This window comes from Calonectris borealis, chromosome 4 (assembly GCF_964195595.1).
Source record: "Calonectris borealis chromosome 4, bCalBor7.hap1.2, whole genome shotgun sequence".
NCBI lineage: Eukaryota > Metazoa > Chordata > Aves > Procellariiformes > Procellariidae > Calonectris > Calonectris borealis.
In genome coordinates this window covers 10,351,132-10,367,280 of record NC_134315.1, presented here as the reverse complement: position 1 = coordinate 10,367,280, position 16,149 = coordinate 10,351,132, and the positions used below count along the sequence as shown (strand labels likewise).

Below are 16,149 nucleotides of genomic sequence, written 5' to 3'. Positions count from 1 at the left end.
GGGACACCAAGTTTACAGATCAGAGTACTGAGGGGAGGAAGAGTCAGTTCTCTGTATCCACAGCAAACAGAACAAGCAATAAAATGTTTAAATTGCAGCAAGGGAGATTTCTATGCAATAGAAATTTCACAGCAAAGTATTGAAGGGCAAAGACAGGCTGCTTGGTGAGGTTTGGTGTCTCCATCAACGAGGTCATTTTAAGAGCAGGTTAGACAAACAAGTGACAAAAGTATAATCAGTGCTGCCTCCACTGCCCAGAAGATGGATAAATGAATAGAGATAAAAACAAAGACGGCATGAAACTTGAAGTCAAGATTTTATAGCACTGATAAGAGATTCTGGAATATTACATTCAGTTCTGGTATCAAACTTAAGGAGATAGTTTAAAAAGTACAGAAGGAACCAAAGAACTACCTGAGAGCCAGCGCAAACACTTAGAATATTTGAGTGAGTTTTGATTATTAAAAGGGAAGTTGAGGGGTAATTCTGTACAGTAAACAAGTATCTTTACAAGAATAAACCATCATGTTCTAATGGGCTCTTTAACTAGAAAAAATCCCCAAACCCACACCCAAGAACCATGGCCTATTCAACAAGGATATCTTTGTAACAGAATGAAATTAAAGATAGGTGTTTCAGTAAGATTGTAGCAAAGCATTTTTGCACAGAGTAACCAGGTATTTTAGACTAGCAGCAAGTCTGGCTACTTGGCTAGCATGAGATTTAAAAGGTAAGCAAGCACAGTTAAATTAGCACAGTTATGAGCAGTACTCTAAAAGATGGTTCCTTGGATTTATGTCTGCTTCCTAGAGTGCAACTACAAAAAAAAACCCAAACCCAACAAAAAAAACCAAAACAAAAAAAAACCCTTAAAGAAAATGAATTATATTTAATCCAAATGACAAATCATCCACCTTTTAAGATGTATCAAGGTAGATAATTACCAATACTGTTTTCCATTAATATTTTAAAAGAAGATAAAAACACTATAATCAGTACAGTCCACCTAAGACAACTCACGAATGGAAAAAACAGGGCTCAACTTCCCTGGTAGCTACGCAGCTCCTGATACACCGCTGTGCTCAGACTGCCTGCTCATCACTTACCCAAATGCATGCTCTCTCTCATGAATGTACAAGTAAAAGTATGATTATGAAGATGGAAAAAAAGATAGCCTAATTAGAAGGATAAATCCACAGCAGCAGTGGGACACATAGCTATCCTTTGTACCTTTCCCACTGCTATTTCCTGGCATTACAGTGAAGTTGTAAGCCTATCCAATATAATTTCCTTTCAAGTAGACCAACTAGATCAGGATGTCTGACCACAAAGAGGGCTGGCTTTCCAGAAAGAGGAGCTAGAGTCATCCTCCCTGTTCACTAGTGTCGATCAAATTTTGCTTAAGAGGAAAGGAAGAATCACAACAACATATTGGAGGGGCAGACGCAACAGGTGCCAGAAAGACATCTTCTTGCAGTGATCCTCTCATGGTTTAACAAAAGGGATTCATGCTCCACTAAACCCCAGTAAACCCCAGTAAACCCCACTAAGCAGAGGCACCTACAAAAGAAATAATCATCAGACGTAACACCTCCCTGACCACGTACTAACACTTATTAATAGATTATTCCTATACTTATCCAAACTCTCTCATGTCACAGACAGCGCCCCTACAAAATATCCATTTTGGTGAAAAAGATTAAGACAAGGGCACTAAAAATTTACTAGTCACAAATACAAAGTTAAAATAAATACAACTACAAATTAAAAGCATCAATAAAGGCAGACTCAATTGCATCAACTTTTTTTTTCTGATCATGAGTTAATACAAACACTAAAAAAAAAATTTGCATGTAACTTCAAAAAGTTAAATTACTCAAGCAAACTATACAAAAGAGTATATTTGTGGCAGAAGTGTCAGAGATAGGACAATGCAAGCAAAATAAAACAGTGAAGACTAATTTCCTGCTATAAAAAAAAAAAAAGGAAATACATGAGTCACAAAGAAACCATAGAAAATTCTTTTCTCATCAGAAGAATTCATCCCTAACTTGGGAAAACAATTGAAGTGTAAAAATACAATTATTTGGGAATGATTTTTTAATATTAGGGCAATATCTCAAGTATCCTCATATTGTAACTTTGCACACATGTATCAGCCGTTTCGCCAAGCCAAGACTTCATGGAAAAAGCTAATGATAGGGATGTTGATCTTCTCAGGATTATCATAAATATTAACAGGGTTGGGAGTAACTTTCTTTAATGGATTTTTTTAGTGTCTTCAATATAAGGGAGGTCTAACGCTAGTTAGGATCCTCTAGGCTTTAACAGAAAACAGACACGGACTACCACAGACTTTTGCAGCTTAGCTGTCAAATCATCAGAAATACCTTATTGACTGAGAGGATGAGCCAATCTCACTAACAGGTAACGTTATCAGGTGCAACCCGCTGACTTCAGAGTTTGTTTCAGAACTGGATTCACATTTAGGCAAATACTCATTTCTATGTCCTTAGTCAAAAGCCACAAAGGCAAGCACATATTCAGACTTTGAAAGCTCTACTTGTACTTAAGGAATAAATTCCCATAGGTCATTACTAGTAATGTTTTAATAAATTCCTGGGGACCAGAACAATCCCCTAAACCTTGCATAATCACTAGATTTTTCACCTGATTAAAAATGAAAACATAGGCTCAGAATGACTTTAAATATTGACAAAAGAGTACTTCTCTTCATTGTTATGAAGACATGAGATACAGCCTTGAAGTTTAAAAAACCATGCAACAAGCACTCTAAATAATATTTAAAGTATGCATGATTAAGTATCATGATTTCCCCATAATTCTGAAAACCAGTAAGCTAGGTCGCCCATGACAGCACTTCCGAAAACATTAAATAATAATTAATATTTAACTTAGTTACTATGCAATGTTCCTCAGTACAAAGTTCCTCCTCCTCCTACATAAGGTTTCAAATTCATAGCTAGTGGAGGATACTGTACAAGTATGGTAGCCTGTTTTCAGGACAGAAAAAAATCATTATAATTTTTTTCCATTGAAAGCATTAGCATCATTTTTTAAAGCAATGTATATCTGAAAAATTATGGAAGTTTAATTTTGACCACTTTTATTCCTGTGGTTCAGACTCTTAGCCAGTTATGACACTAAAAAAAACCCAGTCAGCTTCAGGCTGCTGCTGCAAATCTCAGCAGACACCAGTACAATTGCCTGCAGACTCCCTGAAAAGCAGCAGAGAAAGACAGTATAGTGGAGAGGGATCTTGGGAGTAGCTAGGAAAAAGAAGTAAAGATAAAATAAAGATGATCGCACAGATAAAACTTCAAAGTTTCTTCTGACAGTAAAGGAGTGTTCTATCTCTCGCTGAGTGACAAAATAAAACCTTAATTCATCTGAAGCCTATTCCAGTGAAGATTTGGGTTTCAACTACACGTTATCTATAGCCACATAGATAAGTTATGGCCATTAAAACAAAGTGGTGAAAAACTTCTAGTGAACCTCAGCTAAACCACTAACTTGCCATCTGTTGTGGCAGCAGCTTATTGAAGATAAGCAGCCTGGAAGCACTATGGCAATTAAGAAATCTTTTGGTCATTAACTCCACACCAATTAAACACTAAAGGCTGGCAAAACTGTACTGTGGCTCAGAACTGCTTTTTAAGGCAAACTCTTCTGCTTTAAATGACTGTTTTCACTATGAGACCCAGTGTGGCAAAGAACCTTTAAACATTTACTCAGGCACTTCTTTGTCCATCAGCAGCCCTAACACATATGTACATGTTCTCCTAATCCAAAAAACTGTACATGCACATATACAAAGTATTTACTTCATGCCTACGCTTACATAGCAACACCATTAATCCACATTCAAAAATGCCATGTTTTAAAAAGCTTGGATACATGCACACACATGTATGAGCATGCACACTCACATTCTCACTCACGCATCTGTCCACTAAAGTGTCTCTGGGCTTGTGTCAACATCAGTGTTATCCAAATTCAGAGCCTCACATCCATCTCTGTGAAATACCCCCTACAACAAGTTTGAAATAGTCAACTATTGGATTTAACATGGTTACAGAAATTGAAAGAGGTTCCGTAACTTCTTGTAATATTCACAAACTAACCAAAGTCTGCCTACGAAAACACGTTAACTCAAGGTATTTTTAAATCACACTGTTAGTTTGCTGCATCTAGATCAATGGAAAAAAAAACACTTAATATTAGAAAATAGCTGAACTTTCCTTGTGTACAATTCAGTGGTAGCACCATCTTCCTAGCTTTGGAAGAGTTCTGCTCTGAGAGCTAAAGCTACTATTTGTGCATATAGGAAAAACAAAAAAAAGAAAGAAAACCAACAAATGCAAAAAACAGAAAACAAGCTTTAGCTTTCAAAAAAAAATCATCTTAGTTTAAAAGCAAAATTACTTTAGTCCCAAAACACAGAAGAAATCCAAAAGTTTGCAGTGCCCACAGTTAGTGCACTGACTCCAACATCAAGATACAGCTGTTTGCACTAGTTCTCTCTCTTTGAAAAAAGCCTCAATGAGAAGAAGCGGGTGGCAGAGTGCATTCAAGTCTGGCACCCCTGCCTAAAGCCACTTCTTTTGTTTGTAAGGAGCTGTCATTGATGCAGTCTGACAGCACAAAACTTAAATCAGAACAGGAGTCAAGGTAGAGCCTTACAGCACTTTGCAGAACATTACGTGTACATTACATTTAATACAGTTTCTAAAAAATTTCAGCACTACACACAATGAGATACGCCCTAATAGAGAAATACATAGATTTTAAAGAGTCATGGCTTGCATTAATCGACTTCTTCCAGAAGTAGGATTCAATTGACAGCCTTCTTTTCTTTCCCTCACCTTACGATGCTGATATAATTAAGTTTATTTTAGACAGACACTGAAAACTTACCAAGGACATGACCAAAACTTATTAGTCAAGTTGAAAAAAAAAAATTGGTTACATAATGCCACGCTCAGTTAATATGTTCAAGAGTCTTTCTTTCATGAACTCACTTGCCCGTTTCAAAAGGCTAAGCATATTTCATGTAATATCAATAATGTTTGTTCTTTTATAGCTCTTTCCTTATCCACATTAACTCTTCTCCTACATCATCCAAGGGGAAAGAAAAAGCCATTTTAGTCTTATTCTCTCCTTCCAAAGACCCCATCCTCATTCACTAACCACACACTTCTATTAACTTACCAGATCTGTAATTGCCACCTGTTTCTTCTGGCAGATGGGGAGAATAAAAGTAGACCAAAAAAGACCAGTCCCTGAGAAAGCATTATTTTGCTACATACAAACTATATTCAGATGCTATTTCTGCGGTCTTGTTCAGACCTCAGTCTAGTTGGTAAATATCCAGGTTTACAGCTCCTAAATAGTCGGTGGTGGTACAGAAAGAACGTTTGATGGACATGGCTGAACACCAACTCTGAGTTATTATGCATCAGCTCTGGCAGAAGCTAGACAGCCATGCTAGCACACAGCTGTGCTAAGTCCACCCGAGAGGCAGATTAGTACCATGAATCCAGATCATATATTATCTTAGATGACCAATTTTAGGTGAAAGCTGGCGGAGAAGATGGATGGTCCTAACACAACATGCCATATGCATTTCCCCCCCTTCCCAATAGCTCTGAGTGTTATAACTAAATGAGATTCCCATTACTATAAACCTCCTTCAGCTTCTGATGCTGTAGAGGAACATGCCTACTATGCTAACCTTTACTCTCCAATATCCTCTTTGGGGAATAATTTCAGCGGTTACTTCTGCTATGCTTGCAAATTTCCTAAAGGAGGTGAATGAGACCTTAAGGGGGAGGGAAAAAGAAAACTAACAAAAACACCTCTCAATTATTTCACTGTTGTCCACAGAAGTCTAAGTACTAAAACCCTTAGCACAAACTTAAGTTGCCAGTGTTTACATTCCTAATTCAGAAAACTACAGACAGTTATGGGTCCATGGAGCCCTTTACATTTTCACAGGAAAACTATTGGATTTAATTACTATAGCTAATATATCAATCATATAATATTTAATACAGATATCAATCACTAGAGTTTTATAAGCTAGTGATGCATGTATTTATATACAATCTTTAGAAAGCTTACCTCTTCAGCATATTCACAGGTTTGGGACATAAACCAACCACTGCTCAACTTCTCTACACTGTTTGGTTTTGCTTTAACTTTTAAGCAGAAAAGCTGTTATTTCCAAAAAGAGCAACTGACTTATGGTTCAAGGTGAGCAAAGCTGACGTTGCAGTGCAAGCCATGATTAAACTAACACTTTTGTGTTAGTCAGCATAATTAATATCTAGAAGAATAAAGATGGGCATCTGAAAATTTAGATCTAGAACAGTGAAGTTCCCTGGGCTGCCAGCTGGACACTTCTACCCAGCCTGCTACCTTTCCCTGGAGAAGACAAGGAACAGCTATTTGGAGCAGCAAACACTGCCCCAACAGCTGATCACATCCTCCACCTGTTCACAGCTCAACACAGACCACTGAACTGCTACCAAAGCAGTTAAAAAAAAAAACAAAAAAAAACAACAAAAAAACCCATCAGCTTTTTCTAAGAGCAACTGCCCTCCACCCACACTCCCAGAAATTAGTCCTTGCTGCCTATTGCGGCGCAAGGCTCCTGGCCCCTTCTGCACCGCCAGCAATTCACCTCCCACAGCCACGTTCTAAGACAAGTAGAAGACGAGACCTTAAGAGAAGCCCTAAAGCCCAGATGCCATGGCTGACAAGTCTGCTCTAGACCAAGGCAGTCCAAAGCTCTGGACTTCAAAATAATGACTTTTGTAGCCCTGTAAAAACTTAATTATTTACCTGGATGATTGTGGTCTTATCCTTCAGAAGCAAACACTTGACAAAAGCTACTACAAACCAGTTCAACTGATCAATGTGTTAAAGGAGGACTATTGTAAAGATCTATTGTGCATAAGGACCTAACTTTGTGACGTTCCACCATAAGTAACACTACAGAGGCATCTGCAACCTACTCTGTTTTCTAGGCCTGAGAAGACACTACGCATAGCAATATTTCGTGGAAGTACCCAGAGCTTTTCTTCCAAGAAATGCACAGTGGAGTCAATCTTTTGTTTCCCCCCTATAAATGAGCAGTTATTCTTTCAGTTTTAAGAAATGACCCAGGGGTCACTCATCTCAACCCTTTTGAGCTCCAACTTTTTTTTTTTTTTTTTTTTAAAGGAAGAAGCCATAACTGAATAGGGAAGTAGAGGCTGAGCATGGCCTCCTACAGAGATTTTCCGTACTATCCAACTTTGGGCACCCAGCTTGTACCAAAGTCCCTCAAAGCTTCCTTTAATAAAGAGCAGAGAGAGATGGACACCCTACAGAGTGATGCAGAACAGGACGCCTGACTATGTTCTACCATTATTAGGAATTTTGAGATGGAGAGAACTACATTTGTGGCTTGTGCAACAGAAGGTAAGTTGATTATTTAAGAACACGGTTAAAGTTCACACGCTAAGAAAGTTTTTCTCCAGCACTATCACCGGTCCAACATGAACAACTTCAGTTCAATGATCTCAAACAGGCTCACAGGCAATCCCATTAATTTTTCCCCTAAAATCCACTTCGTAAAACAGTGCTCAGACTAACTTTGAACTAAAGCAGTTGTACATTCTCTATCCAAAAAAAAAGAAAATATATAGGAAAGATATTAAAAAAAAGAAAATATATACTTCAGGAAAATTACTATGTTGCTCAGACCTATCTTTAATACTATTTCTAGCGTGTTTCCTCACACGGCTAGGAGGTGAAGGTCAATAATGTCATAGGCTGCCTTGAATTTTTACAATATAAAATTAAGTAATTCTTGTGTCAAAAAAATAATGGCATATTTATTTTACTGCATTCTCAGACAAGCCTCAATTTGTGCAGTTCCCATAATAACATTAAGAGTGGCATCATAAATGCCATTTTCCAATTGAACTCTTCATTTGCAGGACAAGAAATCTGGAACTTGTAGATTAAGATATTAGCAGAGAAAGAGAACTGAACTGCAGCCTTATTCTACCCATTTAACTCAATTTTTTCCTTCTGTTTAATTATCCTAGGAAAATTTCACATACGGAATACTCTTTCTCAAAACAGTGCAGTCCACAGCTACCTCGGTCGCTATTAAATTAAAAAAGTTACCACAAGAAAGGAAAACGTAGGAACTATTTTCATTACCTTAATAAAAGAGGTAACCTCCTTTTCCACCAGTGAAGAAGCCCCAATAAATATTAAATCATCTTTGATTACCCAGATCCATATAAACCCGGAACACTGCCTAGCACATCCATGAAGCCCTGTATATCCTATGCAAAGAAAGTTTATTTCCCAGTTATTTCTCGTAATAACTTCTCCACAACACATCTTCAGCAGACCTGTATTTGTAAGGACCACCCTCACTACACATACACTAGGGACTAAACATTAGTCTTGCAGGCACCAAACACCACCAAATTGAATTTTCACATCCACTCAGCTCTCCTTGCCAGGCAAGGAGAATAGTAAGCCTGGATCCCTTCCTTACACAGACTGTAAAGGAGAAAGGATCTGAGGGCTCCCCTCAAGACAGGATAGCACTACAAGAGGATAAGTGCCATAACCAAGGAAAGAATGTGATATTAAATGCCTAAAGGAAGCTTCAGGTACTGTTTGGGATCAAAAAAAATTGCAGGACAAGAGCTGGACAAGAACCCTGAATATTCTCATCAATATGCACTTATTTCAGAACTAATTTTTCATATTAATCTAGTTCCAAATTAAATCAACAAGGTTTCATTTGCGCAGACAGGAAACAAAAGTCTGGAGGGGAAGAGAGTCACTGTGTTTTTTAGAGCAAAAGATTTCTCTCTCAACCATTTGCAACCAATACAGCAAGGGAAAAAAAAAAATCCTTTGCCTTCACACCCGGAATTAAATGTCTCATAACAAAGCCATAGGAGAATACTTAGCTAGTACAGATTAGACACCGCTGAACCAGATGCCATTTTTTTGGACACACTTTCCACATGTTTCATTTAACAATTCACAACCGATTATTCTCGTTATCAATTGACCATGATATAGCAGGTGCAGGAGGTGGGGGAGAAACGGAGCGCTCGCGGATTGGATATACGTCAAGGTCATGAGTACACACAGGCACACACTTCCCAGGAGCAGTATTACAAGATCTGAATGAACCACTAATACGTGTGCCTCTGGTCTCAGATCTATTAGCTGAAAAATGCCTTAACTGATCACGGGAAGAAGGTAAGAAAAAGCCATTAATGTGAATGTTGTGCAACCATTAAGCTTGTTTTAAAGTTTGAAGTGTTCTAGTTAGATTCATTTAAGTCACAAGTGAATCTCTTTCTAAATTAGCAAGTTAACCATATCACCTAAACCCAATCCTAATGTTTCATCTCATTCTTTTACACCTCCTTTTATTAAAAGAACAAACAGGGCAGGGAATGCATGTCTATTTAAAAATAAGAGAGTGAACCGCATTTAGTCAGAGGAACAAATGTGCTACCAGACTGTCAAAAAGACTTATTTTTCATCGAGTAAGTGTTATGAGTGTTTAGAAGTACCTGCTTCCTCAGTCTGAAGAGTAGAGGTTACAATATTATTTTATTCATTGGAATTTATCTAGTTTACCTGAGCCTTGACAAAAATTGGCCAAAATAAGTTTGCTTTTGGAGAGGAGGAGGAGGCCCTATATAAAAGTACAAAAGCTAGCTATTTGCTGAACTTCTGAGGTGCTGACCAAGCTCCTCTTTTGTATACTATTTCTTTTGAATGTTTGAATCATGGAGGGGGAAAAGAGAAAAGGGAAAATCTCAAACAACAAATCAAGCACAGATATCAGTAAAATGCAATGAACTATAAAGCTGCTAAAAAATTGGTCTAAAAGGTGGCACTGTACGGTCTGCTATGTATAGAATCTCTATTTAAAAAGCAGTATCTCACAATAAAGGAATAGTCCAGTGAAATATTTTATGAAAATTCTAAAACAGACAGCTCCCAAATGTAAGAAGATTTAATACATTACTACACTTGACAGACAAACAATACTTTGAAAAATGCAAGTGAGAGAATTGTAAAATGGCTACTAAATTATTCCCCTTAATAACACAAGATCAGTCAGGCCTGTAACAAAAACTACTACTGTAGCTGATCAGCCACTGACATACAACTCTTCACACCAAAGTACCTGAACATATTAAGGAACAGCCAATTTTACTCTGGTATATCGCAGTGGTTGATAATCAAATGCATCTCACAGCATCAATAATCCAACCGTCAGTCAAAAATTTATATGAAGGCCTGATGCAATGCATTACAGAATTAAAAAAAAAAAAACAACAGAAAGCAAGACCTATTTCTTTAAATATATACATTAAACTTCAAAATATTTATTTTATTTTATGGTTACAAATTACTGTTATTTATACAATACTTGACTCTTCACTCCTAACATTGCTGTAAATAGTTCTGTAAGGAAAAAAAAACTCCTAGGGAAGTCCTGCAGCAGCACCACACAACTAAGTGACTTTGTTTCCAATTCCACTTAAAGTCGACACAGTTACAGGTTTCCAAAACTGAGATACTTCCTTGCACTGAAACACTGCCAAAGCATCCTTAATTTCACTATCATTCCAAAACATCTGACAGTGCTAGAGAGAATGAATTTGGATGCTATAAAGCATGTGCATGGGGCAATGTAGCTTCCAGGAAGATTCCATTAGGAGTTGCCCACTTGCATCCCAGAACAAGACTTAGCATGTACTCTAATGCAGAATTTAGCCTACAGTCTTAAAAAAAACTCCAGATAAGATGTATAAAAACCTCAATTAAAATATATTTGTTAGCTCTAACAGGCTTAGCTAGAATTTCAATACTGGCACATGTGCTTTTAGTTTCAACTGTAAATATAGCCATTTTGAAACTCTGTTCAACCTGTTTTATAAGCATGCTGAAAGTATACCTCATTCTGAGCAATTATTGACACACAAGAACACGGAGCACACACAGGACCATTCCTTAAACATCTTGTTTCACTCTGTATTTTAGACAAGTTTTGGAAGAAGCATCTGATAGAAAATTAGTAGAAGGGTGTGCCCACAACATCCAGAATGGATGCCCTAAAACCAGGGAAGTGACAAAAGCTGGAAACAGAAAGCATGCTAACAAGTAGAAAACATGCTGTGCAGCAAATACAAAATTCTGGGATTTTTTAATATTTTATATATTTTCAGAGATTGAACATTCAAGTTTGTCCAGCAGAGAATAGGCTGATGATTTCTCTTACCCACTAACGGGAACTTTACAATATTCTATGTTAAGATGAAAGTAAAGCAACTCTGGTTACTACTTTACAGTTATTAGTGCATTGCTTACTCTCCATCCAGCCAAAACAAATATTGCACCTAATTTAGAAGTGATCAGTCATGTAAAATACACAGTTTTCTTTCTCAACTTCATCCAGAAACAACATATGCTAGTCTTTCACTCAAAGAACGAAGTCTTGTTTTGACCATGTACCCTTAACTAGCAAATTATTAACCATTAAGGAGATCACATTTATATGTAAGTAATAGTCATGTAATGATGCTTTAAGATTTCATCTTCGCTTTCATCTTTGAAACAAGATTATCAGTTAACTTTTAAGTACTGGCAACTTTCTTATGTCACTACTGTTGGAAAGGTATTGAAAATGTCAAGAAAAAAGTCACTGAAACCAGTATGGAAGAAGTAACACCAACTTTAAGAGAGTATTATAGGGTATAAGCATTTACCTTTCAGAAACTGAGCACAGGGATTTATCTATCCTCAAAATCTAATTCTAATATCCTTACTGTTTGATTAAATAAGGTCTGTGTTGCAGGTTTATTCTAGCTTAACTAACTGATCTATCTAACCGACGACTTAATTGCCCGTTTGTCCATCAGTCTTCAGAATCACTTGTACCACACTGTTAAGTGAAATGGAAACATTTGACAAATTGCATACACATCTAAGAATACAAGCAAAAAAGATCAATTAAGACAAAGTTACAAATGCATTCAAAATAACATGTTGTGCATACTTACAAGACTATGAATAATATATCAGTACATGTAATATACAGAAGTATTTCAGAAATATCAGAAATTTAGTGCTGAAACACTGTATTTAATTTTGAAGATATGACTTATACTTTCCAAGTGAAGACTCCTGAAGACTGAGAAATTTTATTAGGAACTACCTAATCTGAAAGTAAGAAGAAACATGAAGTAGGAAGATTAGCAGTGATGCTGCCCTTTTAAGATGAATTTCAGAAAAAGATCTGATACAGTGCAATTAGGTTAGAACCAAAGCCCTAGACTACACATAACCACAAGATACAAACATACCAAAATATCAGGGATAGTAGAGCCTTTGCTATTTGAATCACATCAGTGTCCCGCTCTGCATATCACTCCACTGCTTGTTTTATTTCCCTTGGCATTATCATGTTTGTTCCAACAATACCTAGGAACCTGTACCTAGGTACAGAGTTTGCAACCTAAGATGTAAAACAAAACAAGATGCATCTCCCTAGATGCTAGAGGTTTAACGAGAACAGAGTTTAGTGACGACTTGCAAAGTTACAAATAAAAACTTGCACACCTCTTCGCCATTATGCACATCATCCTTCTGGATATCTATATCACGTAAGGGCTACTGTCCCAAAAGGAAATTATGCCTGAAATAAGTGTCAGATGAGAACAGACATACAGAAATGGTTAATCTAAAGCTCTGTGGATTTCGGGTAACCAAGTATGAGAGTGTAGAAAGACAAGTTTTGAAGAGGGGGGGTGGGGGAGGAAGTTAATCTACAATCATCAAATTGCGTCTTGACCTAGCAAAATAGATGGGCACAAAATTACACGGAGAACAAAAAAAAAACATTTGTTACATCATGGTATTTCAGACACCCTACATCACAAAAGCCATTTCTTCTATTTCCCCCTCACGTGTACAACAAGTTTATGAGAGCAAGAGAGGAAACAGAGCAGGCTGTATGACATACACATGGAAGTCTGAAGATGCTGTCAGCAGGAAATGCTTTTGTAAATATGATACTTAAACGCAAGCTTTGTGTAGATAATAAAAAATTTGGGGTAACCTTTATGAGTGAAAGGAACTTAAACTTATCTACTCTTTTGTCACTTGAGCTAGTAGGATACCTTTCTAAAGGCCTAATCCTTGAGTAATTTTTCTTGGAAAAAAAAGACAATTAAACCACACAATCTGCTCCCAATAAATTTCACCATATTATGAAATAATGTAACAGATCTAAATTATTCTGAGGCATCAGAGTGCAAACCACAGCCCGAGCTACAATGAACCTCCTATGCTTAATGAAGTTGTCTACTGCAAAAAGGGCTCCAATATTAATGGAAAAAATATACACAAAGGTCTATTTTTGCTTTTTCAAGGCCTGCCCACCTATTCCTTACAGCTCCTCCATTAAGGTGGGGCCCGAGTCCGAAGACCCCTGAGGATGGGGACCCTGCAGCTGGCTCCTGCCGGGATTTCAGGAGAAACCCCAGGACGACGCGGCCCCGAGCAGCCTGCGCTGCCCTTCCCCCACAAAGGGTGGGGAGCCGGGGACGCTGCCCAGCCCCACCGCCCCGCCAGGCAGGGCAGCGCCGCGGCCCCCCGCCGCTGCCGGGGGCCCAGCACTCGCTTCCCCCGCCCCGCTGAGGCCCCGGGGCCCGCACCCGCCGAAAAGGGCAGGAGAAGAGGGCGGATGGCGCGGCGGCAGCCCCCCGGCTGCCAGCGCCGCCCGCCCGGGTGGGTGTGTGCCGGGCCCGCCGCAGCGGGATGTCACCGCCGCCCGCCTTGGCCCCCCCTCACCTCGCCGTGTCCCGCCGCGGCCCCGCCGCCGCCCAGGGCTCCGTTGCCGGCGGCCGTCGCCGGCGCTGTCAGCAGGCCGCCCACCGCGCTCGGCGAGGCGGCGGCCGCCTGGGTCGCAGCCCGCAGAGGGGCCGCTCCCGCCGCCGCCCCGGCCTTGCCCAGGCCGCCGGCGCCGCCGCCGCCACTGGGTCCCGGCCCGCCGGTGCTGCTGAGGCCGCCGCCCCGCTTGTTCTTCCGGCGCTTGGCTCCGCGCTTGGCGTCGGCCGGACTCATCGTGCCTGACACCCGGGCAAGGGAGGAGGGAGCGGGGGGGAGGAGGAGAGGGAGAAGGAGGGGAAGGGGCGCGGGGCCGCCGCGAGCGCCCGGGAGCGGAGGGGACGGGCAGGGCCGGGGCGCGGGCCACCCCGGGCGCCGAGGAGCGGAGCGCACCGACTGTCACGGCAACGGGGACTCCCTCGGCCCCAGCGCCGCTGACCAGAGTTACCGTCCAATATGGCGGACACAAGGGGAAAGTGATCCCCCTTTACGTCGGGGGGCTCCCCCTTGCGCTGACGGGAACCCGCCCCGCGGGGCACGCTGGGATGCGTAGTTACCGCGCCGCGCCACAGCCAGTGGCTGAGGGGAATGCGGACTACGACTCCCGGCGTGCACTGCGAGGCCCGCCTGGGAGCGGCCGGTGAGCTCATCCGTCCCCGCGGTGCCCGCTGGGAGCTGTAGTCCTCCCCGGCGCCGTTACCCCCGCCGGCCGACGTTGCCACCCCGGTCAAGGGACTACACCGCCGCCCAGGAGCCGGCGAGCACCACGTGACGCGCGCTCCCGCGCCTTAAAGGGGCCGCAGCTCCCGGTGGCTCCCGTAGGGGGTTGAGGCGCCAGCGGCCGCGTTCCCTCGGAACGGCGGGTGGGACTGCGGCCCCTTCCGCGGGGCCCCGCGGAAGGGGCCGCAGTCCCACCCGCCGTTCCGAGGGAACGCGGCCCAGTGAGAGGGGACTGCTTTGGTGTTGCGTGTTGCTTGGCACAACTGGCTTTGTGGGGCCTTCGCCCCCCACCACAGCCCTCAGCACCCCACAAACGCAGCCTTCCCAAAATCCCGGGCAGGGCAGGCTGAAAATGGAGGTTACACCCCTCAGGCTGGTGGCTGAGGGCCCTGCGCCCCCCGCCCCCCCCCCCCCCCCCAAAGAACCCTGAGGCCTTCGCTCGTGAGGCAAGTGGGCCTCAGCCATGGCGCTCCTCGCTCCTGAGGTGCCAGCCTCCGGGTTAGGCCGAAGGAGGCTCTCCTGTAGCCTAGCTCCATCAACCTCGACAGCCTGGCTGCTTCTCCGACCATCGTCCCCTGCCCGCGGATTATAAACCACTGCTGCGATCGCCATCATTTCCCCAGGTTGTGCCCCACAACGCAGGATCACACATGCGGGCCCAGGAGAGATGAAATGTTGTGGCGCTGGGCTTTGACGTGACTGGGCGGCGTGATGTAAAAATAATAGATATGAGCACATTAAACCTGGTGATAACTTACGGCAATATAAACTCTTATTGCAGCGTTAAAATTTTGATGGCATTGCGTGGTAGCGATGGTGGGTCAGAGTACAGTTCAGGGGCACCAGCGTATTTGCCTTTCATTCACTGATGACCATACGCGCTTAAAAGGTCACAGAAAAGACAGCTCAGGAGTTTTGGGAGAGAAATGGAAGAAGGCACTAATTTCAGCGCGTCCTGATGAGTGGTTGGCAGCTCCAGTAGAAGCTACCATACATGCTGAAGCTGTTCCAGGCTTAGTTTGCCTCACTACATGGAGGATCTCTGCATGTACACGCAGGCAGCTGTGAAACCAGGAGAACATGTTTTTTCTTTTTGTGGTCTAGTAAGTGGTGAGTTTTTTGGGGCAGGGCCCTAGTCTTCATAAACGCGTTCAACGCTCAGCACGCACAGCGCTGCATAAACAGCAAATAGCAGTGGCAAGAGTAGGGGCTATACCAAACTCACGCAATTGTATGCAGCCTTTTACCACAAGCAAATAAATTTTAAGCCTTGTAGTATAAATTCAAAGTTGACTTCATGTGACATCTCTTCTTAATATATGGCATTATTTTCAGAGCTAACATCTTTCCCCTGAAATGGTGACATGTCTTATTTCAGTCTTATAGAGGGCCGTCTTTATCTTCCTTTCAGAATTATATTTTCACTTGGCCCCTGTTCATTTAACACCATGCTTCTGAAAGAAAGATTACAGC

At 41.5% G+C, this 16,149-nt stretch overlaps 1 protein-coding gene across 3 annotated transcripts in view; it reads right to left on the bottom strand.

Annotated features, from left to right (window-relative positions):
* FAM193A (family with sequence similarity 193 member A) overlaps nt 1–14,442 on the bottom strand; it is an 81,938-nt gene extending 67,496 nt beyond the window's left edge. For 2 of the 3 annotated variants that reach the window (XM_075148592.1, XM_075148593.1), the window contains exon 1: nt 13,921–14,440. In XM_075148592.1, coding sequence (XP_075004693.1) covers nt 13,921–14,193 — 273 coding nt within the window. In that variant the 5' untranslated portion in view covers nt 14,194–14,440. Of the gene's footprint in view, nt 1–13,920 lie in introns of all 3 variants that reach the window. The other variant, XM_075148594.1, reaches the window with a different exon arrangement.
* Nucleotides 14,443–16,149: the final 1,707 nt, after the last annotated feature.